Source organism: Rattus norvegicus, chromosome 10, assembly GCF_021556685.1.
Source record: "Rattus norvegicus strain SHRSP/BbbUtx chromosome 10, alternate assembly SHRSP_T2T, whole genome shotgun sequence".
Lineage (NCBI taxonomy): Eukaryota > Metazoa > Chordata > Mammalia > Rodentia > Muridae > Rattus > Rattus norvegicus.
The window spans coordinates 19270433-19293600 of NC_141543.1; the positions used below are offsets into that span (position 1 = coordinate 19270433).

Here is a 23168-nt window from a genome sequence, read left to right on the forward strand (position 1 = left end):
GCTCTCAAGCGCGCCCGCGCCTGGGGCAAGTGCACGGAGCGCCTCACGCAGGCGCGGACCCCACCCCCGCCCCGTTTTCAAACGCGCCGGGAGCTCCTACTGGTAGGACCACAGGGTTACGCCCCCCAGATCACCAGCCTCTCCTGCCCCGCAGGTTCTGGGCAATTGTGATTGGTTACATCAGGACGCGAATTCAAACCCTGGCTGTCTATTGGCTTATCGCTCGGAATTGACCCGCCTTCTCCGCTGGGCGGGGGACGGAGGAGCTCAGCTGGCGCCGGCGGGCTATCCTAAAAAGCCCGCCTGGAGGCAGGGAGCACTGCTCTTCTCCCTCCAAGACTTGTCCTACCTTTGGGGAGTTGGTCGTGGGCCGCGTGTCCCTCCCACGCGAGCTTCCGGCCAAGGAGACGCCAACTCAAACACCGATGTGGAAATTGCTGAAGCTGGGCTCCGATGTGGAACAGTCACAGTCTGCTGAGCGACCTATTCACTCGTGTACTTGTCCGGTCTTCTCATGAGATCATCTGCGGAGAGAAGACAAGCAGTCTCTTGAGGGTGGAGAGCAAGGAATAAACTCAGGCTTCTCCCCACAGCTTAGATCAGCCTTCATACCTTCCCGAAGCCTGTATGCTCACTGTATCCGACCTGTGCTGGAAGCTGGGCATCAAGACCTCTTGTTGGTCTGAGACAGCTAACAGGGAATGGCTGTTCACGCCACAGAATATTAGAGAACTCTAGGGCAAGCCTTAGGGTTTGCACCCCATTGATGCTAATCCCCACGCGGGACCCTCACACTGTCTCTTTTTCCCGGAGACAGTATTGTTTCCCAACTGGTTACTTTATCTTCCTCCTTTGAACTTTGTTACTTTGTTACCTATCCCTGGGCAGAAGCGCTGTTTTCAGAATCTGCTTTTGGTAGACCCTGGAAGGGATAAAAAACTAAATCCAACAATGAGCAAACCCGCTGTCAAGCACATTTCAGAATCCATAACATCTCTGGTCCCCAGGTTAATCGGGAGTTACAAAGTCATCAGTTGTCTTTTTTTTTTTTTTTTTTTTTTTTAAGCTCTATCTTGCTATCTTGTTTTGTATTCTACTCAGTTTCTCTTATTTACTTGGAGGCAGGTTTTGTTGGTTTTGATAAAGGGTCTCCAGATGTCCTAGTTAGCTTCAGCCAACAACCTGAGACTGCTTAGAATCATCTGAGGAGACTCAGTTGTGTGATTGCCCAGGTCAGACAACTCTGGCCACGTCTGTGAGGGACTGTGTGATTGATGACTGAGAGGCTTCAGCCTCTCACTGTGTCAATGGTGGTGTGCCTAGGCTATATAAGAAAGCTAGCTAGCACGAGCTAGGGACACTGATCCATGACTCTGCCTTGAGTTCCTGTTCTGACTTCCTTCAGTGATGGGTTGTGACAAATTACTTTCAGTCAGGCTAGAAAGCCCCACATAGCCCAGGCTGACCTATAACTGGAGGTCTGTCCTGCTTCAGCCTCCTGACTGTTTGTTGGATTATAGTTGGGTTCCACGTCACTTGGCCAAAATATTTTTATGTTTTAGGAACCAGGAGTTCCCATGGCTGTAGATCTGATTATGCCGTAGCCTGGCCCCCTGGTCCTACTGCTGTTTGAACCCCTCTGGCTAAGAGCTATGCCTCCAGAGTGTGAGGTATACCCATTCCCCATTGGACTTCAAGGGATGAGAGGCCTCAGGAAAGTCAGCTCTTGGGAGTTGAGGATTGATGGGACCCATGTATTTCGGGGTGTTCCCTTTGGGCTCTGGGTCAGGCACAGATCACACACTAACATCAATTTCCAAGCACAAATCAAATTTGAGGAGATCCGTTATTAAGCAAGGCAAAGAGACAAGACGGCTGAATCTGACTTGGGCAGACACTGCAGCAAAATAGCTTTGCAAGTGTTAATTTTAAGAGGAAAAATGGAGAATGTCTGTGTTAGGATGAGCTAGGACATGTTGATAAGTTCTGATTGGGTATTTTAACTAGGTTAGTCAAAATAATGAGTTTTGATTGCTGGACCTTGTGTTTTGACATTTGGACCTTGGTGATTAGTCTTAGGAATGAGACAGGCAGAGGGAAGTGGCCAAATAAGTGAACGGACCTTGGAGGGGGTAGGAATGTGATCTAATAGTTTAGCAAGGGAGAGGGGAGGGGAAAGGGCAGAACCTGTGGGGCTCTGTCTGCCACTCGAGAGCCTGCTAGAGCCCTTCAAGGGTCACATTTGGCTTAATGAAATAATAGTTGACAGCCTAGGGGTGGATGAGGAAAAACTCCAGGATAGCAGGCTACAGAAGGCAAAGTATGCAAAAGTTAAATATTACGGGATCTGAGGGACCTCATCGATTTGAAAGAGGCTGAATGGAGCGGGAGATCTGGAAAAGCCTAGGAAGGTTTCCATTATGAAAGGATCCAGGAATATCGTGGAATTCTGCAGAACACTCATTTGAATAAGAGATCAAGAAAACATTTAGCATAGCAAGCAGGGGTTGCATAGACTGCTGAGAAGACCGTCCACAGTATTTGAATGTTCTATAGATGTCTGTCAAGTTTGTTTTATTTATGATGTCACTTAGGCCAGATATTTCTCTATATTTCTATTAAGATGATCATTCAATTGGGGTGAGAAGAGCCTAGAATTCATTACTAATATCATCCTGGGGTTGATCTGTGACTTTACATTTAATAGTATTTGTTTTATGAAATTGGGTGTGCCTGTGTTTGGGGCATGTGTTTAGAACTGTACAGTTTTTTTTCTTTTTTTTTTTTTTTGATGCCCCCTAATCAGTAGGAAGTGACCTTTATTATTTTTTTCCACTAGTTTTGGTTTGAAGTCTATTTTGTCAGGTGTTAGACCAGCTACACCTGCTGGTTTCCTTGGTCATCTGTTTGGACTGTCCGCACCAATCCTTTCGCCATGAGGTACTGTCTGTCTTCTCCAGTGAGGGGGTTTCTCAGGCAACAAATAAATGGTTCCTATCTTCAAATCCAATCTACTGGTCTGTGTAGATACTTAGTTGTTATGAAAAGGCGTGTGTTGGTTTCTGTCTTCTTTCTGATTTTGTAATTTGTGGTTACTCCTCCTTTTGCGTTTAATTACCGCTCTACCATGGTTTGTTTCTTTTAAAAATATTGTATTTTCATGTGTATGAGTGCTTCACCTACATGTATGCACATGTACCCCATGTGTGTGTGGTGCTCTCAGAGGTCAGGAGAGAGTCGGATCCCTAGAACTGGAGTTACGGACATTGTGGACAGGCTGAATGCTGGGAACCAAGACCAGGTCCTTTGTTAAAACAAAGCCTCCTTAACTGCTAAGTCATCTCTCCAGCCCCAGTTCATTCTTTCTTTCAGCCTTCTGGATGGTTCTCCCCCTGGAGCCAAAGAATTCTTTCAACTATCTTTGTAGTGGCTTAGTGGCCATAAAGTCCTGTAGCACTTTTTTTTTTTTAAATCAAGGAAAGTTTTTGTTTCTCCTTCGGTTATGATAGATTGCTCAGCCAAGTATAGCTGGGTATAGTCTGGATTATCTGTTCTTGTCTTTCAGAACTTGAAATACATCCTTCCAGGTCTTCTCGGGTTTTAAAGTTTTAGTTGTAAGTTGTCAACAGCCTTGACTAAGGGCACTGTGACCCCTGACACACCAAGTCAGAGGGAAGGCTCTGCACAACAGGAGTTTCTGCCTCAGGGATCTGGGAATGTGCTATTGCTTAAGACATGTGGACGTGCAAGTTTCCAAGGTTTTCTATCCATACTTCCTTGTCTTTTGCCTCTGTTCTCCTGGTGATCTTCTAAGTAAAACATTCTATTCCTTATAAACATGGTTTGATGATTCTTTTTTTTTTTTTTACATTATGATTATCTTTGCATGTAGTTATTCCTTATAAAAGCCCCTAATAAAAAAAGTGTTAAGAGGCACTCTGGGGTTGGGGATTTAGCTCAGTGGTAGAGCGCTTGCCTAGCAAGCACAAGGCCCTGGGTTCGGTCCCCAGCTCCGGAAAAAAAAAAAAAAAAAAAAAAAAGAAAAGAAAATAAGAGGCACTCTGGATGCTTAGAGCTTCGTGTTTGCTTTTTGTCCCCAGCCGCCTCTGCTGAAAAGTCCCATTGCAGATTCTGAGTCTTATTTCATGCATGGAACTCAAGTGGCTCTGGCAGTAAGTCTGCTGTTAATTATGAAAACAATGATGGGCTTGCCTTTATATGTGTTTTGGTATTTCTATTTTGATGCTTTCAAGATACTTTATACTGTATATTTATTTATTTTAATATGATGATGGCCGGGAGGTTCTTGTTTTTTGAGGGGGGGTCTTGTTTTGGGAGGGGGTTTGGTGTCCTAAGTGCCTTGTGTATTTGGCTTGGAGTCTTTCTCTCTCTCTGAGAAATTTCATCATGATTCTTTTGAAGATGTTTTCAGTTCCCTGAGAATGAGATTCTTGTCCTTCTTTTGTTTGTTTGGTTTTTTTCCCCCTAGTGTCTTGTGTATCTTGGAATTCAACTTATACCTTATTATTTTTGCTTTGATCTTATTGGATCTGATCCTGTTTTCAAGTTCAGATGTTTTGCCCTCCCTTTCATCTGGTCTATTGTGAGAGTCTCCACAGAGCTTCTCTGTGCATGCGTTGTCTTAGTTAGCTTTCTACTGCCGTGATAAAGATTATATATGAGGAGCAAAAGCAGCATGTGACGGAAGGGGCTTCTCTGCTGGGCTTACACAGTTACAACTCATCATGAAGGAAACCCAGGGAAGAAGCGCAAACCAGGAACCCGAACTCGGGAACTGAGACCATGGTGGGAGCAGCTTCTTGGCTTGCTCTCCATAGCTTGCTCAGCTTTTGTACACAATTCAGGGTTACCTGACCCCAGGGTGACATGACCCCCAGCCATGACCCCCTGGTTCCTCCCGCAACAATCATTAACCCTGAAAATGCCAGACAGATGTGATGGAAGTATTTTTTTTTCTATTGAAGTTCCTCTTCCCAGATAACCCCAGCTTGTATCAAGTTGACAAAAACTAGCTAGCATTTATTTAATTTTCCTCACAGAGCTTTTTGTTTGACTTACGTTTTTACTTCCTGAGTTTCAGGGTTTTTTTTTTTTTTCAGTATTTTTTTTAGACTTATTTATTTATTTATTTATTATATATAAGTACACTGTAGCTGTCTTCAGACACACCAGAAGAGGGCATCAGATCCCATTACATATGGTTGTGAGCCACCATGTTGTTGCTGGGAATTGAACTTGGGACCTCAGGTTAACACTGAGCCACCTCTCCAGCCCTAGTATTTTTTTTTTTAATTGAACTTCTTTTTGGTAACTTGTACCACTTTATGTCATCTATTTGTGCTCCCAGTCAGGAGCTTATTTTCTTATATTATATCATCATCATCATCATCGTCATCGTCATCGTCACCGTCATTATTATCATCATCATCAGTAGTAGTAGTAGTAGTAGTAGTATTTATTGTGTTGTGATGTATGCATATGAGTGCAAGTGTGTGCATGTGGGATACAGAGTAAAACTTTTAAGATTATATATTCTATATTTTTACTGTGTGGGGTCCATGGATTCAGCTCAGGTCTTCAGGCTTGGGTGGCAAGTGTTTTGATGTGCCGAACATCTTGCTGGACCTATCTGAGCTTAGTTTCTTCTTTGACTTCACAGAATACCATTGTCGACGCCATGACTTACGTTGCCTTTGTTTTCTGTGTTTATTATGCTGCTGCATTGGTCGCTTCTGCATCAGGGCCTTTGTTTGCTTGTTTGTTTGGTCGGCTGGTTAGTTTTTTGGTTTTGGTTTTGATTTTTGGTTTTTTGTTTGTTTGGTTTGCTTTGGCTTTCCAAGACAGGGTTTCTCTGTATAGCCCTGGCTCTCCCAGAACTGGCTTTGTAGACCAGGTTGGCCTCGAACTCAGAGATCTGCCTGCCTCTGCCTTCCAAGTGCTGATATTAAAGGTGTGCATCACCCCACCTGACCCGCATCTCTAAGCACTTCAGAGAGGGCAGATAATTCTGAGACAGAAAAGTATATTATCCCACTAAAGATCTAATTATCCCTCCTGTGGTGGTTTGAATGAGATTGGCTTTCAGTCTCATAGGTTTGAATGCTTGGTCTCCACTTGGGGGGACTGTTTAGGAAGGATTAGGAGGTGTGGCCTTGGTGAAAGAGATGTGTCACTGTGGGTGGGCTTTGAGGTTTCAAAGTTAGCACTTTTGGGGCTGGGGATTTAGCTCAGTGGTAGAGCGCTTACCTAGGAAGCACAAGGCCCTGGGTTCGGTCCCCAGCTCCGGAAAAAAAAAAAAAAAAAGAACCAAAGTTAGCACTTTCTCTCTGCCTTGTAGTTTTGGATCTGATATAAGCTCTCAGATGCTTACGCGTACCATGCCGGCAGGTATGGTGCTTTCTGCCCCAGTTAAATGCTTTTTTTATAAGTTGCCTTGGTCATGGTGTTCTGCCGTGGCAATAGGAAAGTAACTAAGACACCGCCCACTTCGTAAGCCTGGCTTAAGAACCTGCCTTCTTGAGAGGCTGCCGTGGTCAGGTGACCGACCTGTCCAATTAAATTAACTTTTTGTTCTGTATTGTTTCGAAATAAAGTCTCCCTGTGTAGTCCTGGCTGACCTGGAACTCATTCTGTAGGCCAGGCTGATCTTGAACTCAGAGATCTGCCTGTCTCTGCCTTCCAAGTGCTGGGATTAAAGGGGTGTACCACCATCGGCCTGCAAGAATTAACTCTTAAGGAAGGAGACAACGATATGCCTCCACTAAGATTCCAATCTTCTGGCTAGGAGGTAATAACGTTCCCTTAATGGCGGTCAATGTAACTATACAACCCTTGCCCCTCCAAGAAGTAACTTTAAAATCATTTAGAAGATGGGCCGTGTGCTGGTTGGTTTTGTGTGTCAACTTGAGTTAAGCTGGAGTTATCACAGAGAAAGGAACCTCCTCGGAGGAAAAGCCTCCATGAGACCCAGCTGTAGTGATCAAAGGGGGGAGAACCCAGCCCATTGTGGGTGGTGCCCGTCCCTGGACTGGTGGTCTTGGGTTCTATAAGAGAGCAAGCTGAGCAAACCAGGGGAAGCAAGCCAGTAATTAACATCCCTCCATGGCCTCTGCATCAGCTCCTGCTTCCTGACCTGCTTGAGTTCCAGTCCTGACTTCCTTTGGTGATGAACAGCAATGTGGAAGTGTAAGCTGAATAAACCCTTTCCTCCCCGACTTGCTTCTTGGTCATGATGTTTGTGCGGGAATAGGAACCCTAATTAAGACAGGCTGAAATCGGAGAATAAATATACATCCCACCCAATCTCACAGTTCTTCCAGACGGCTTGACTTGGCCAGTGTAATGTCAGTTCTAGAGGAGTTATATGTGAGCGTCTGATTCTCAGGTCTCCCACCTGCTTTCCTGAAGCAGGCCCTCCTAGCTTAATAAGTTCCTACAGTCAGTTTTGGTGTGAGCGCAGGCGATCAGATGGGACTGTGGGGTATTCCCTTCCACTGAAATGCCCCGGGTCCTGCACCTGCCTCCAAGGCACTTGTGCCACTCTGCCCTATGAATGCGATTTGAGGTGACCCCGTATCAAGCTTACTGGGCTAAGAGCTGCCCTTCTTTTTTTTTTTTTTTTTTCTTTTTTTTTTTTCTTTTTTTTTTTTTCGGAGCTGGGGACCGAACCCAGGGCCTTCCGCTTGCTAGGCAAGCGAAGAGCTGCCCTTCCAACCACGCTGGGTGGGATGGTTAATCTCTCTTGTCAGCTTGATGAGATTCTTATTCACTGAAGAGAGGTGGGGAGCTCGGAACACTCTTCCCGAGGATTGTTAGTGGACTTGATGAGAAGACCCACCCACTGTCTGAGGCGCCATTGGATGGGGTGGGAAAGCCCACCCACTGTCAGAGGCGCCATTGAATAGGGTAAGACCCACCCACGGTCGGAGGCGCCATTGGATGGGGTGGGGAGACCCACCCACTGTCTGAGGCGCCATTGGATGGGGTAGGAAAGCCCACCTACTGTCTGAGGCCTGAGTCTCTTGGGATTCTCGGAATGTTTAAAAAAGGGAGCTGGGCACAGGCGTTCATTGATCCCTGCTTATTGACTGAGAGTGGGACATTACCAGCTGCTTCAAATTCTTGCCATTGTGACTTTCGCTCTATAGCAGACAGTAACCTGAAACCCTGAGCCCAAGGCAGCTCTGACAATGCTTTTGTTAAGATATTTTGTTACAGAAAAAGAAAAGGTAACTAAGAACATTTGCACAGACAAATAGTGCTGCTGGTGGTGGGATACACTTTACCTTTGGAACTGCTTTGTGGGAAAAATGTAGTTGAGTTCGAAAGTCTGGACTGGAAAAGCTGTGCTAAGCAGAGCTTACAGCTTTTCTGGTGACAGCTTGGAAGGTGAGACTGCTGAGAGAACCCTGGGCTGTGCAGGCTCAGTTCCCAGTTTCAGAGCTGAACAAGGGCTCTATCAGGAACTGGAATAGGGACCATTCATGTGATATTTTCACTAAGGGTCTTAGGGTTTTACTGCTGTGAACAGTCACCATGACCAAAGCAACTCTTATAAGGACAACATTTAAGGGGTTGGCTTACAGGTTCAGAGCTTCAGTCCATTATCATCAAGGCGAGAATATGGCAGCATCCAGGCAGGCCTGGTGTAGGAGGAGCTGAGAATTCTACATCTCCGTCTTAGAGGCTGCCAGCAGAATACTGACTTCCAGGTGCCACACCTAACTCCAACAGGGCCACACCTCCCAATAGTGCCACTCCCTGGACCGAGCACATACAAACCATCACACTAAAGATCTAGTTTCATTCTGCCCACATCCTGAGAATTGGAGTGAATTCGAATTTAAAGGTAATGGACTAATTTCTTAGGCAGGGAGACTTTCAAGACAGGAGAACATTCAGGCTAGCTCAGAGAACACAGATGTAATTGTTAAAGAGTCAGCACCACAGGGAGAGACCTCCTGCACTGTACGGAGACGGTATGAAAGTTTTTTGGGATCATCCCCATCTGTCTTGTCAAAATCCAAATGTATTTGAAGGTGGGTGAATTGAAGGGGTTCCTGGCTCCCCAGGGCCAGCATGCCGAATTGATATGGCTGTGGTCCCAGGGGGCCTGGCCACATATTGAGCCCACAGCAGAGCTTCACAGTGTTGTTCAGACAGTACTTGTTTTTTTTTAGTCATGAAAACAGGCAGGTAGATCTCAGAGTTCAAGGCCACCCTGGTCTACCTAGTAAGTTCAGGGACAGCCAGGGCTACATAGACACACCATGTCTAGAAAGAGAAACAGAAAACCCAGAACAAAACAGGCTATGTGTGATACAGCCTGCAGATCTAGAGAGGTGGGGCTACCTAAATCTTTTGGTGCCCAGAAAATTACACCATGAACTGCAGAGGCAGGGCATGGAGTTAAGTACGGATTTGGTTTTGGTGTTGCTGTAGCCTGACCATTCCTTACTGTGCTCTGTTTCTCCCATGTTGGAAGGAGAATGTTTACTCTCTGTTGTTGCATGTTGCAAGTGTATAACTTGTTTGGGGCTTTAATAGAATTGAATAGTTAAGAGGTCGCCTTGAGTCTTAGGTAAGATGTGAACTTTGACCTTTCCGGCCATTGAAATTGGTAAAGACTATGGGGCACATTGGAAGTAGCCTTGCACCAGAGATCTGGGGACAAAGGGTGGAAGGTCATGATTTAAATGACATGCTTTGGTGTCAAGTTGACAAGGGGTGGGATTTTAATGGTTGTCACCAGTTGTCAACTTGGTGAGATCTAGAATCACTTGACAGACAGGCCTCGACTATGGTGATTATCTTGATTAGGTTGAGGTGGGAAGATTCGCCCACTGTGGGTGGTTTCCTTCCCTAGGCTGTATAGAAAGGGGAAAGTGAGCAGAGGACAGACATCCACTGCTTTGTCCTTCCTCACTGTGGATGTGGCCACCTTCATGACTGTGGATCTTCTTCGGGGAGCTGCTTCAAGAGCTGCCGTCTTGACCTCCTTGCCTCAGTGGCCTCATTGAACAATGGGCCAAAATAAACCCTCCTCCATTAAGTTGCTTTTGTTAGGGAATTTGCCACAGCGACAGATGAGTAACTAACATAGCAGGTTATGCGCACCCAGGCTACCCTGCACTAAGCTCTTTATTACAGAAGGACAGGCTCTGAGGGAGGCTGAGAAGGACTTGAGGGATGTCGTGAGGGAGGACGTGAGGGAGGCTGAGAAGGACTTGAGGGATGTCGTGAGGGAGGACGTGAGGGAGGCTGAGAAGGACGTGAGGGAGGTCGTGAGGGAGGACTTGAGGGAGGACTTGAGGGAGGACTTGAGGGAGGACTTGAGATAGGCCTAGAGTTAGAGGGTGATAAGGAGCTGTCTAGGGCAGCTTGCCCTTGTTGGATGTTTTCTTTAGTGTCAGGCACGGGTCTGGTGAAGCTCAGGAAGATGTCCTCCAGGGATAACTGGCTGATGGAGTAATCTTCCAACACGTAATCCTTCTTGGCTTGTTCCATGATGCCAAACACCTGTAGGAAGGGAAGCCATTGCTGCACGGAAGCCCACCCATAGGTGATGTGACACACACAGGGAGAGGTGATGTGGGAAAGTGCAGGAGAGGCCACCCTCCGAGACCTTGTGACAAGGCGCACAGCGCACCTCACTCAGTTGCTACCAAGTGCCTGCAAAGGAGTCCAAGCTGTGAGCTCATTCCAGCTGGGTCTCTGGCTCCTATGCTATGCTAAGTATATGGCTGGCTCCTCGCTAGCCCCCCCTCCCCGTGGGAAAAGCTGACTTCCCCAGCTCCTTGCGGCTCATAAGTTAAGCTCTGCGACATCCACACAGACATCTCTGTGGTGTGGGCGGAGGACATGGGCATGGCCCCTCTTGGAGAGGGGGGGTGGAATAAGAGGCACCCTCACCTTGGCCCAGCTGAGGTTTTGGCCCGGCAGGTAGTACTGAACCATGCTTTGGTGCTCGTCCTCCAAACTGCTGCCTGTACAAACACAGAGACTGGTTCTGGAGGGCTCGGAAGGGCAGTCCGGGTGCCCAGCATCCATAGGGACGGACTGTGCAACAGCTAACAGGTCCAGACAGGAGCCTGGATGGCAGCACCATCACACACCTGGGAAGGTCAGGTCCACAAATGCCTTGAACTCCTCTAGCATCTGCTGCTGCCATTTCCTCCGGACCTTGGCCTGCAGGGAGTAGCCGCTGCCAAACCTGCTCTTGAGGTGCTGCGGGCTGCCCAGGCACTTGAACTGGCCCTGTACCATGATGGCCAGCCGGGTACATAAGGCTTCACACTCCTCCATACTGGGGAAGAGGAGAAAGCCTCAGACAGTGCGGGAGGAGGCAGAAGCCGACAATGAATGTCAAAGTCTTGTGCAGACTGGAGGGGTTCTGTGTCCAGACCAGGATATTCCAGACTCCACATGCAGAGCCTGGGAAGTGTCCTGGCAGAGGAGCTTCTGCTCACCTGGTCCCACCCCAGCCACCCATTCTGCCTCTACCTGTGAGAGGTGATGACGATGGTCTTGCCAGACTCACGGACCCGTCCCACAGCGTCCCACACCAGGCGCCGAGCCACAGGGTCCATGCCAGTGGATGGCTCGTCTAGCAGGATGACCGTGGGCTCTCCGAGGAGGGCGATGGCGGTGCTCAGCACGCGCTTGTTGCCGTCACTGGGTGTAGGGGAGATAAGGGTGGGGACATGGAGGGTGTAATTGTGGCCTCCAGGACTGAAGCCTGCGCGTTCAGCGTCCAACCCTTGCCTTCTCTCTGACGCACTTCACACTCTGGTGGGGCTCTCAAAAGTAGCCCCACCGTCTTCACTCAGGTGGAATGGTGACTTGGTTTGTTCACTGAGGATCTAAATGGCTCTAGGTGTCCAGATTGGGCATGTGGTCTGAGAGTAAGGGTATAGGGTTATTTTAACAGTTTTTCTTAAGAAACTCACTGTGTAGTCCAGGCTGGCCTTGAACTCCCCATCCTCCTGACAGCCTCTCAAGAGGTGTGCACTACCATACTGGCTTTGTTTATTTTTCTAAACTTAAAAAAAAATGTATGTGTACGTGTGTATTCCTAAATGCGGGTACTCTCGAAGGCCATAGCGTATCAGACATCTAGAACTGGAGTTAGACGAGGTCGTGAGCTGCTTTTTTGGGTGCTAGGAGCCAAACCTGGGTGCCCTGCAGGAGCAGTAAGTACTCTTAACTGCTGAGCCATCTCCCCAGCTCCCTCACTAAACTCGCACAGCATTTACTGTGTGCAAAGCTTTGCTCTAAAGTTTTTAAATGTAAATTCATTTGATCCTCAAAATATTCAGGGAGATGTGGAAAGCTGCCCAGGATTCGAGCCGACAAACTCGGGGAGGGCTGAGGACTCTATCTGACACCCGAATCCATTTGGTCAGAGTTAGAGGCATCTCTGTGCTTCCCAGTTCCAAGGATGGAGTGCTAGCACAGTGCACAACTCAAGGGGAGCAGAATCAGGACAGTCGGTTCCAAGCTTTGACTAAGCTAATCCGAGTTAGGGTTCTGTCATTGGCAACAGGGATGGACTACCTCAGACTCCTTGGGAGACTTATCATGGTGAAGTAACTATAGGTTTGATAAGAAAACCTACCCTATCCGAAATAGGAAGCTTGGCATGAAGCGACATGGAGATCTGCCCACCCTGTTGTTTTAATCATACGTGATACCATAGACTTATTCTCAGCCACAAAACTGCCTCTGGCTTGGGATAGGGACCAGCTTCCCCATCCCCAGTGGCGTAGATGGCACAGCTTCTCTATGCCTGACAGGCTTTAAGCTCGGCTCCAGTTCTGAGAAGAACTGGGATTATCTTGCAAATGGAGGTGGGAAGGGTAAGGGGACCCCCCCAAATCTCACCTATAGGTCTTCACCAGCTTGTCTGCATACACGCACATGAGTAAGTTCTCAAGGATCATGTCCACACAGGTTTTGATGTGGCACTCGGGGATGCCCCGGATACGGGCATGCATGACAAGCATCTCTCTTCCTGTCATGAAGTTTAGCAGGGCATCAAACTCAGGACAGTAACCAATCCACTGCTGCACCTGAGTTACAACAGCCCAAGAGAGAGATGCGTCAGAGCGAAGTCTCTTCCATAGTTTCCCCACACCTCCAGCTCCTCAGTGGTTTCCATACCCTCCCTTGGCCTGGTGCTTCAGTTTAGCTCTCGTAAATAACCATGTCTACTATGGGAACAGTCGTGCAGCATGAAGGAGCCATGCGTGGATGACAGTGTGCTGGGCAGAATTAGTGTATCTTTTGCTGGTGGTATTGCTGGTGTACAGGCTTCTAAAGGATGGGGGGGGAGGATGGAGGAGGAGGTGTCTTGGTTCCCCCCTCTTGCCCACATGCCCTGGAAACAGAGGCACTTAGTGTCCCCTATTTTAGTAGTCAGGAGAAGCCATCTTAATTTTCACTTTTTAAATATTACTTCTCATTATCATTATTACTATTATTACTATTATTATTATTATTTATTATTATTATTGGGGGAATGGGTGTACACATACCATGGCTCATAACTGGAGACCAGAGGACAACCTTGTGGATCTGGTTGACTCCTTATACCTTTAGGTGGGTTTTGGGGTGGATCTCGGGCTTTTGCAGCAGGAGCCTTTACCCACTGAACCATGTCAACGGTTTATCACTTCTTCTTTATGTTTTCTATTAGACATGCAATCTATAAATAGACTATGTACATAGTCTACTTTATATACATATGAAACATTTACATGAAGGCCACTGGAGTCTCTGCCAGGGGCTTGTGGTCTGGTTGGTGTGCGTCCTCCAGACTTCTGTGTTAGTGCTGGGTCTTACACAGGAATGCTCTCCTAGAACAAGGCTGTTTGCATGCTAGCATCACCCCATGATTACTGTCGTTTGAAGTGTTTTCCTAACAGAATATTGCAGACTGTCTGTAGCTCTTCCTGTGTTGCCATATACAGCCCATCTCCCAACTCAGTTTAGCTGCTGTATACCCAGAACAGGTTTTTAAAATACTCATTTAGGGGCTGGAGGGATGGCTCAGTGGTTAAGAGTGCTGTCCGCTCTTCCAGAGGTCCTGAGTTCAATTCCCAGCAACCATATCGTGGCTCACAACCATCAATAATGGAATCTGATGCCCTCTCCTGGTGTGTCTGAAGACAGACATTGTAGTCATATTAAAACACTCATTTAAAATTACCGAGATCTGTTCTTTGATATCACAGGTGTATACAATGTATTCCAACTACTCTCACCCTTAACTTCCCTCATCTCCCTCTGAATGTTGCAACTCCACTTTCTCACAAACACCCTTTCCACACATGTGCCTTACTGTTTTGTTTCGTGACAATGAGTTTAACCAGGGCTGTCTGTGTAAGCATGGGTTTAGAATGACAGATCCCGTAGAGCTCGGCTGGCTCACTAATAGTATCCAGTAGAAGACAATGACTCCTCCTGGAATCTTTCAATGGGAGATAGTTCAGCAGGGATGGGTAAGGCCAGGGAAGTTTCTTAGATTTCACTTAGAAAGTTACTAACTTGGGATTTTCAGATATATTTGAGTTACTTCTGTCTTATGCTATTATAAACGTAGAGCTTGCCAGCCTAAAGTACTCTCCTGTCACAGAGTGACACAAGCTTTGCTCTAGAAGCTGGATACTGCAAGGCTGGGGATGAGGACAGGCAAACATAAAGCCACCTGGGGGTGTCTGCTAAAGAACAAAGGGTCAGAGGTCATCGAGAGAGAGAATGAGGAGTTGGGTTCCAGGTGGCCTGGAAGACAGATGCCTCCAGATCCGAGACGACAGTTGAGAAGCAAGCCATGATGTGGGTTGCATGAGGATGCTTCGGGTGTCTCACGATTAAACATGGAGAGTTCTGGTAGGCCGTCTTCACCAATTCATCTTACTTTTTCTTTTACTTCTGACGTGTTAAGTTCTTGCTTGTTTTGCTTTGTTTTAGACACAGGTATCACTGTGTATTCCGGGCTGGCCTGGAACTTACTACATGACCCAGATGAGCCTTGAACTCACAAACCTCCCATCTCCATGTCCTGAGTGCTGGACTAAGGGCACGCTGAATCAGGTTAAGTCTATCTTGGCCTAGGATTTTTTTCAAATCACGAATGCAAAGTTTTTGATAAGCGCTTTTTAAGCACTCTTCCCATGAGTGAATTATCACTCTCAAAAAGGGGAAAGAGAGAGAGAAAGAAAGGAAATGCTTCAGCAATCCCTGAAAGAAACAAAAAGGATACTGGGAAAGACGCGTTGGGCTGAAGTGAGCAAATGAATGCAGCCTTGGCAGCAGTTTCCTTGTTTCAGGGGTGGGGGTTAGAGTTGGAGGTGGGGGGGTGAGGGAGGGTGGGAGATAGGGAGTACTCAAAGCTCCTTCCAGAGTTTCTTTTCCTCTTTGCTACTGTTACTCCAGTGGTAAAAAGCACTGGCTGCTCCTGCGGAGGACCAGACTTTGATTCCCAGCAACACATGACAGCTCATACCTGTCTGTGACTCTCATCATAGGGGATCCAATGCCCTCTTCTGACCACCTTGGGCACAAACATATATGGAACAGAACGCCCATGCATAAAAATAAATATTAATTAATTTTTAATAAGGTGACAACTCGACAATTGAACTCAAAGATCCTTCTTGTCACTGAGATAGAATACCAAGACCGAAAGTGACTTACGGGAGAAAGAGTTTATTTTAGCTTATGATTCCAGAGGGGATGTCCTTAATGGTGAGGGAGGCATGGCGTCAGACAGACAGAGCAGGAAGCAGAGCAAGCACATGACCCACAAACACAAGCAAGAGACTCAACAGGAGGTGGTGGCTATAAACTCTTAGAGCCTGTTCCCATGATGCATTTCTTCCAGCAAGACTATGAAACCTCCCCAAACAGTGCTTCTAACTGAGGGCTTAGCTTTCAAATACCTGAACCTAGTGGGGATTTCTCATTCAAACCACCACAGATACGGAAAGAGGCAAAATGACTGATGATGACTTTTAAAGTTCAGACAAAGATGATCCATGGGTACAGAAAAAGAAAGTTCAACAAAATCACAGAAGAAAATTTCCCAAGTTGAAGTAAAGAAATACCCATTAAGTGGCAAGAGGTATACAGGACACCAAGTGGACAAGACCAGAAAGGAAACTCTCTGGCCAGGGGCCGGTGATGCACACCTTTAATCCCAGCATTCAGGAGGCAGAGAGGGACAGATCTTTTGAGCTTGAGGCCAGTTTGGTCTATAGAGCAAGTTCCAAGACAGCCAGGGATACACAGAGAAACAACAACAAAGAAAAAAAAAAGAAACTTTCTATGACACATAATAATCAAAACACTAAACATACAGAACAAAGAATGTATATTGAAAGCTGCATCAGAGTAACACCTGATGGAGACGTTGGAAGCTGAGAGGAACTGGACTGGTGTTCTACAAGTTCTGGATTACTACAGAGGCCAGCCCAGACAACTGTATTAGGAGACTGTCAGTCATGGTTGAAGAAGGAAATAATGCTTTATGATAAAAATAGATACGAGGAAAAATAGGCCAAAATATCGTAACTCTAAACATTTAGGCGCAGAACACAGGGAGACCAAATTTTATAAAACGAACACCATAAAATCTAAAACCACAGGAAGACCCAACACAGGGATAGCGGATGACGTCGGTAGCGGATGACGTCGGTTCTGCACACTCACCAGCAGACAGGTCATTTGGACAAACTGAGTGGAGAGAACTCTGGAGTTAAATAATATCATAAATCAAAGGAACCTAGCCCATTACAGATCATTCTACCCCCACACTAAGGAATAGACTTTCTTCTCAGGAGTCCATGGATCTCATTCCAAAATTGACCACATGGTTGGACATAAAATAATACTCAATAAATATAGGGAAATTGAAATGATATCTTGCATTTCATCTGACCGTGAAGGAAGGAAGCTGGACACCACCACCACCAGAGACGGCAAAAGTCCATAGCTGTGGAGCCAGATAGCACTGTGAATGAGCACTGGGTTAATGGGGAAACCAAGAAGGACGTTTAAAATGCTTGAGAATTGAATGGAAAGGAAAACACAACAGACCAAAATATGCGGGCACAGTGCACTCCATGCTGAGAGGAACGTTTGCAGCACTAAGTGCTTACATCAAGAACTAAGGAGGCTGGAGAGATGGCTCAGTGGTTAAGAGCACTGGCTGCTTTTCTAGAGGTCCTGAGTTCAAATCCCAGCAACCACGTGGTGGCTCACAACCATCTGTAAAGAGATCTGATGTCCTCTTCTGCTGTCTGAAGACAGCGACAATGTACTCGTATATAATAAATAATCTTAAAAAACAAAAACCAAAAAACTGAGTGCTCTCATACTGACAACTTAATGCTGCACTTGGAAGCTTTAGAAAAGCAAGAACAAACAGCACCCAAAAAGAGTAGATTGATAGAAATAATCAAACTCAGGACTGGAAGGGAAGTGAAAAAAAATACAAAGAATCAGTGAAACAAAGAATCGGTTCTTGAAAATGTTCACAAGATTGGCAAAACTTTAACCAAAATAACCAAAAGGGGAAAAATTTACAAATCAACAAAATTAGAGACAAAAAAGAGAAAAAAAGAGAGACATTACAACAGATGCTGAGGAAATTCAGAGAGTCTTAAGATAAGATCAAACCCGGCTGGAGAGATGGCTCAGCGGTTAAGGGCAGTGACTGCTCTTCCAGAGGTCCTGAGTTCAATTCCCAGCAACCACATGGTGGCTCACAACCATCTGTAATGGGATTTGATGCCCTCTTCTGGTGTGTCTGAAGACAGTGACAGTGTATTCATATATATAAATAAATAAATCTTTAAAAAAAAGATAAGATCAAACTTTTTTCCTTTTTTTCTTTCAAAGATTTATTCATTTATTATATATAAGTACACTGTAGATGTCTTCAGATACACCAGAAGAGGGCATCAGATCTCTTTACAGATGGTTGTGAGCCACCATGTGGTTGCTGGGAATTGAACTCCGGACCTCTGGAAGAACAGTCAGGTGTTCTTAACTGCTGAGCCATCTCTCCAGCCCTTTTCCTTTTTTTCTAAAAGAATGGGTGACTTTCCATATACATATAACTGGCCAAAGTTGAATCAAAGTATATTAAACAATTTAAATAGACCTATAACATCCAGTGAGATAGAAACTAATTGAGAATCTCAGCACAGAATATGCCTGCCTTTGTGTGTTTGCTGGGGATCCAAACCCATCTCCTGCCTGTGTAGCAGACACTTTACCTACTGAATCACCTCACCAATCCCCTGAAGTGTTGTCTTAGTTAGGGTTTTACTGCTGTGAACAGACACCATGACCAAGGCAAGTCTTATAGGGACAACATTTAATTGGGCTTGGATTACAGGTTCAGAGGTTCAGTTCATTATCATCAAGGTGGGAGCATGGCAGCATCATGACAGGTGCCATTGAGTTCTACATCTTTATCTGAAGGCTGCTATGAGGAGAATCACTTCCAGGCAGCTAGGACTAGGGTCTTAAATCCTGTGGCCACAGTGACACACCTACTAGAGAAAGGCCACACCTCCAAATAGTGCCACTGCCTGGGCTCGGCATACTCAAACCACCACATTCCACTCCCTGGTCCCCATAGGCTTGTTCACACACATGAGTCTATGGGGGCCATACCTACCCACAGCATAATAAAAATATATTTAGTCCAATCTCCAAAGGCCCACAGTCTATAGCAGTCTCAACAATGTTAAAAATCCAAAGTCTCTTCTGAGATTCATCCAATCACTTAAGTATAATCACTAAGACAAGACAGGAAACCAGCTGGGCAAACTCCAAACTCTGCATCTCCACGTCTGACGTCAAAGTGATCTTCAGATCTCCAACTTCTTTTTCATCTTTGTTGACTGCAACAAACTCCTTTCTCCTGGGCTTTTTCTACTCCCTGTTAGCAGCTTTCCTCAGCAGCCCACAGCTCTGGCATCTTGAACATCTTGGTGTCTGCAAGGCAACTTCAATGTTACAGCTTCTTGCTTCGATGTCTGGGATCCACACATGATTTTCTTCCTCCAAAAGGTTGTTGTCACTTCTGCAGTTCTGCTCTGTATAGCACTCTAAGCTCAGGTTGATCCACTCCACTGCTGCTGCTGTCCTTGGTGATCATCCCATGGTACTGGCATCTCCAATACACTGGGGTCTTCTGCTACAGCTAGGCTTCACCAATAGCCTCTCACAGGCTCTCTTCATGGTGCCAAGCCTCAACTCCTTTGCATGACCCCTTCAGTCCTGGGTCATCAACTGCAACTGAGGCTGCACCTTCACCAATGGCCTTCCATGGCCTCTCACAGAGCCAAACCTCAGCTGCTCTTCATGACCCCTTCATGCCTTCAAAACCAGTACCACCTGAGTAACTCTTACACATTACCAAGTCCAGCCACAGCACGAGGTACAACCTTGGCTACAACCACAGCTTCTTTGTGCTCTCAGAAAACACTTCCCAGATTTCACCTCAGTCATGCTGGTCTCTTCTTAATCACCACTAATTTCTTAGCTCCAGCTAACCAGCATCAATTGTCCCAGTCGTCTTCTTTTCCTCTTGACCATAAAGCCAGAGCCACATGGCTGAAGCTGCCAAGTTCTGCTGCTTGCTGGGGCTGGAACATGGTTCCCTTGTTCTATTACATCATCACCAGCTTTCTGTTTTCCAACGCCTTCACTGCCTAAACTGGGCTGTCCTGGAACTTGCTCTGTAGACTAATTTTGAACTCATAACACTGGGATTAAAGGTGTGGTCCACCAAGCCTGGATTTAAGTTTTTCTTCACCTAGAACTTCTCTGTTCTAGGCCGGCCTTGAATTCAGAGATCTGCTTGTCTTTGCCTCCTGGGATTAAAGGCTAGTACTACTATGCCTGGACCTAAACATAGCTGGGTGGGATCTTGCCCCAAGGTCAGTACTCCCTTAATTCAATTAAGCCTTGAACACAGGGTTCAGCTCCATTTCACTTCCTGGTGCCCCGTTAGTACTCAAACTGTATATTTTATATTTTTCCTTTCTTAGCTTGCCATGCGTGTTTAAAATGCTCTTCATGAGACTTAACCAGAGAACAAAGTCTATGATGAGCGTTTCTGAGGCTTCCTTTGTCAACACAATAAATCTGAGTCTCTTCAGCATAGCCTCAGGCAGGTTCTTTGGACAATGGCAAAAAGCAGCCACATTCTTCACCAAAATACCACAACAACAGTCTCTCAGCCACATAGTAAAATTCTTCTCCTCTGAAATCTCTAGAACCAGGCTTGCACAGTTCAGATCACCCTCAGAAACAAAGTCTTCCTTATTTCTACTAGGATGGCCCATTAAGCCCCACTTAGAGCATCCCAAGGCTTTTCAAACCCCAAGTCCCCAAATCCACATCCTTCCAAACAAAAGCATGGTCAGGCCTATCACAGCAACACCCCAGTCCCTAGTACCAGCTTCTGTCTTACGGGTTTTTTTTTTTTGTTTTTTTTTTTTTTTGTTTTTTTTGTTTTTTTTTTTTGGTTCTTTTGTTCGGAGCTGGGGACCTGTCTTAGGGTTTTACTGCTGTGAGCAGACACCATGACCAAGGCAGCTTTTATAAGAACAACATGTAATTGGGGCTGGCTCACAGGTTAAGAGGCTCAGTCCATTATCATGAAGGTGGGAGCATGGCAGGTGCAATTGACAGTTCTATATCTTTACCTGAAGGCTGCTATGAGGACACTCATTTCCAGGCAGCCAGGATGGAGGGCCTTAAATCCTGCGCCCACAGTGACACACCTGCTAGACAAAGGCCACACCTCGAAATAGTGCCACTCCCTGGGCTAGGCATACTCAAACCACCACAAGTGTTTTTAAGAAAAATTTCTTGCTAGCCATAGTGACGCACACCTTCGGTCCCAGCTCTCAGAAGGCAGAGGCAGGCGGATCTCTCAGAGTTTGAGATAAGCCTGGTTTAAGAGTTCTAGAACAGCCAGGGCTACATAGAGAGACCTTGCCTCAGAGCAACAACAGCAGCAAAAAAAAATTTGTTCTTTGTGCTCTCTTGCTGCAGTGGGAGCACAAGAAGCACAGGCTCAAAGTGAGGGCCAATGGAATATAAAAAAAAAACCCAGCAGGTAGGTCAGATGATGGCTAAAATCAGCAGCTTCAATACAATCAAACTGAGGAAAATGAGCATCCAATGCAGAAGAGCATTCTGTCTACCAGAGACTACCGGTCAGCAAAGGCAGTGAATTTTCCTAAAACCTAGGCTGGAGGATTCCCCCACGCCACCCTGTCATCGCCCAGACGTCCTCATAACATGAAGGAAGTTCCATGTACAGGATAGACCCCAGCCACAAGCTACACTATAAACCCAGATACTCCATACAGATGCCAGTGGCTGCGGTTTCTAAAAGGGAAGCTCCCAGCAGTCAGACTCAGGACTTCCCTGGTTTGCCTCGGGATGTTATGGAGAATTGTTCATGTGATTAATGAAAATAAAACACACCTCAGGGGGATGAAAAACACATTCTGGCCAGGCAGTAGTGCAGGCCAGGCGGCAGTGGCACATACCTGTAAGCCCAGCACTTGGGAGGAAGGCAGAGGCAGGTGGATCTCTGAGTTCAAGGTCAGCCTGGTCTACAAAGTGAATTCCAGGATAGCCATGGCTACACAGGAAAAACCTGCTTTAAAACAGAAACTTCTGTGTGTGATGCTGGAGATCGAACCAAAGGCTTGATGCGTGTTGGCATGGAGTTTGAGCCACGTCTCCAACTGTGTCTTCCAAAGCGTCCTTTCCTTAGGTGAAGCTTCATGCGGGACATTGACACTCTGGGTTAGGTCATTTCCTACATTGGTGGGGTTCTCTGGACTCTTGTTTCTGTTTAGAAGATGTCTGAGGTCAACCTAAATGCTGTTCTTGTTAGCTCAATCCACCTTTTTACCTGAGATTTTCTTGTTTTGCATTTGGATTACAGAAGTGTTACTATAACAATATTCCATGGATCTAATTTCTGTTTCACTTATCCTATTTAGGGTCAGCAGGTGGTGGTTTGAATATGCTTGGCCTATGGGAAGAGGCACTGTTAGGAGGTGTGGACTTGTTGGAAGAGGAGTGGCTTGGTTAGAGGAACTGTGTCACTTTGGAGGTGGGAAATGAGGTCTCGTATATATGACAATGGCCTGAACCTCTGAAATCGTAAGCCAGCTCCAATTAAATGTTTGCCTTTATAAGAGTTGCCTTGGTCATGGTGTCTCTAAACAACAATAAAACCCAAATTAAGACAGCAGTCTTAATACCCAGGGACGTGGGTATTGCAATGATAGGCCTGCCTTTCTTTTGTTTGGAAGAATGTGGATTTTGGGAACTTGGAAAGCAGTGGAATGATGTAGGTGGGGCTTAATGGAGCATACTGGAAGAGGCATGGAAGACAGAGGTGCCGAGGGAGATTTGAAATGTGGGAGCCTAGCTCAAGAGGTTTCAGAGGAGAGGAATGTCAGTATGCTGCCTAGAAATCATTCTTGTGACGTTTTGGCGAAGACTGTGGCTACTTTTTGCCCTTGTCTGAAGAGTCTGCCTGAGGTGAGGACATTTAGGTTAGTGGCGTTGACAAAGGAAATCTCAAAGAAGCCTAGTTTAGACGTTGTCCTGTGGCTCACTCTAATGAATGCCTTTTGGATCGAGCACAGCAAGCTTTGAAGGAAAAAATAGAAAATGTACAGTTCAAAAATTTAAGGGTCACCGGGAAGTGGAATGGAGCTAAATCCTGTGTTTAAGAATATTACGGGGTTGGGGATTTAGCTCAGTGGTAGAGCGCTTGCCTAGCAAGTGCAAGGCCCTGGGTTCAGTCCTCAGCTCCGAAAAAAAAAAAGAAAAAAAATAATATTAAATGGAATTAAGAGAGTGGTGAGCTCAGTTCAAGGTCCCACCTAGCTAAGCCTGTTGCTTATGTGTTTGCAGTTGAGGGATGGTTATACCATTGTTACCACCTATTATTGGTTTCATTTGAACATAAAGAGAGATGCTTGTGTGTCAGACTGACAAGGATGATGGATTGTGACAACTATTCTCAGTTGTCGACTTGACGATATCGGGAACGAACTGCGATCCCCGAATGGAGGGCACACCTGTGATCCAGA

At 46.0% G+C, this 23168-nt stretch overlaps 1 protein-coding gene across 7 annotated transcripts in view; it reads right to left on the reverse strand.

The window, feature by feature from the left end:
- Positions 1–10127: 10127 nt before the first annotated feature.
- Abca17 (ATP-binding cassette, subfamily A (ABC1), member 17) overlaps positions 10128–23168 on the reverse strand; it is a 94498-nt gene continuing 81457 nt past the window's right edge. For 5 of the 7 annotated variants that reach the window (XM_087570192.1, XM_087570190.1, XM_087570188.1 and 2 more), the window contains exons 27-31: positions 12904–13091; positions 11524–11694; positions 11136–11326; positions 10933–11006; positions 10128–10539 (exon numbers count right to left, since the gene is read on the reverse strand). In XM_087570192.1, coding sequence (XP_087426318.1) covers positions 10165–10539; positions 10933–11006; positions 11136–11326; positions 11524–11694; positions 12904–13091 — 999 coding nt within the window. In that variant the 3' untranslated portion in view covers positions 10128–10164. 7 annotated transcript variants of the gene reach the window in all.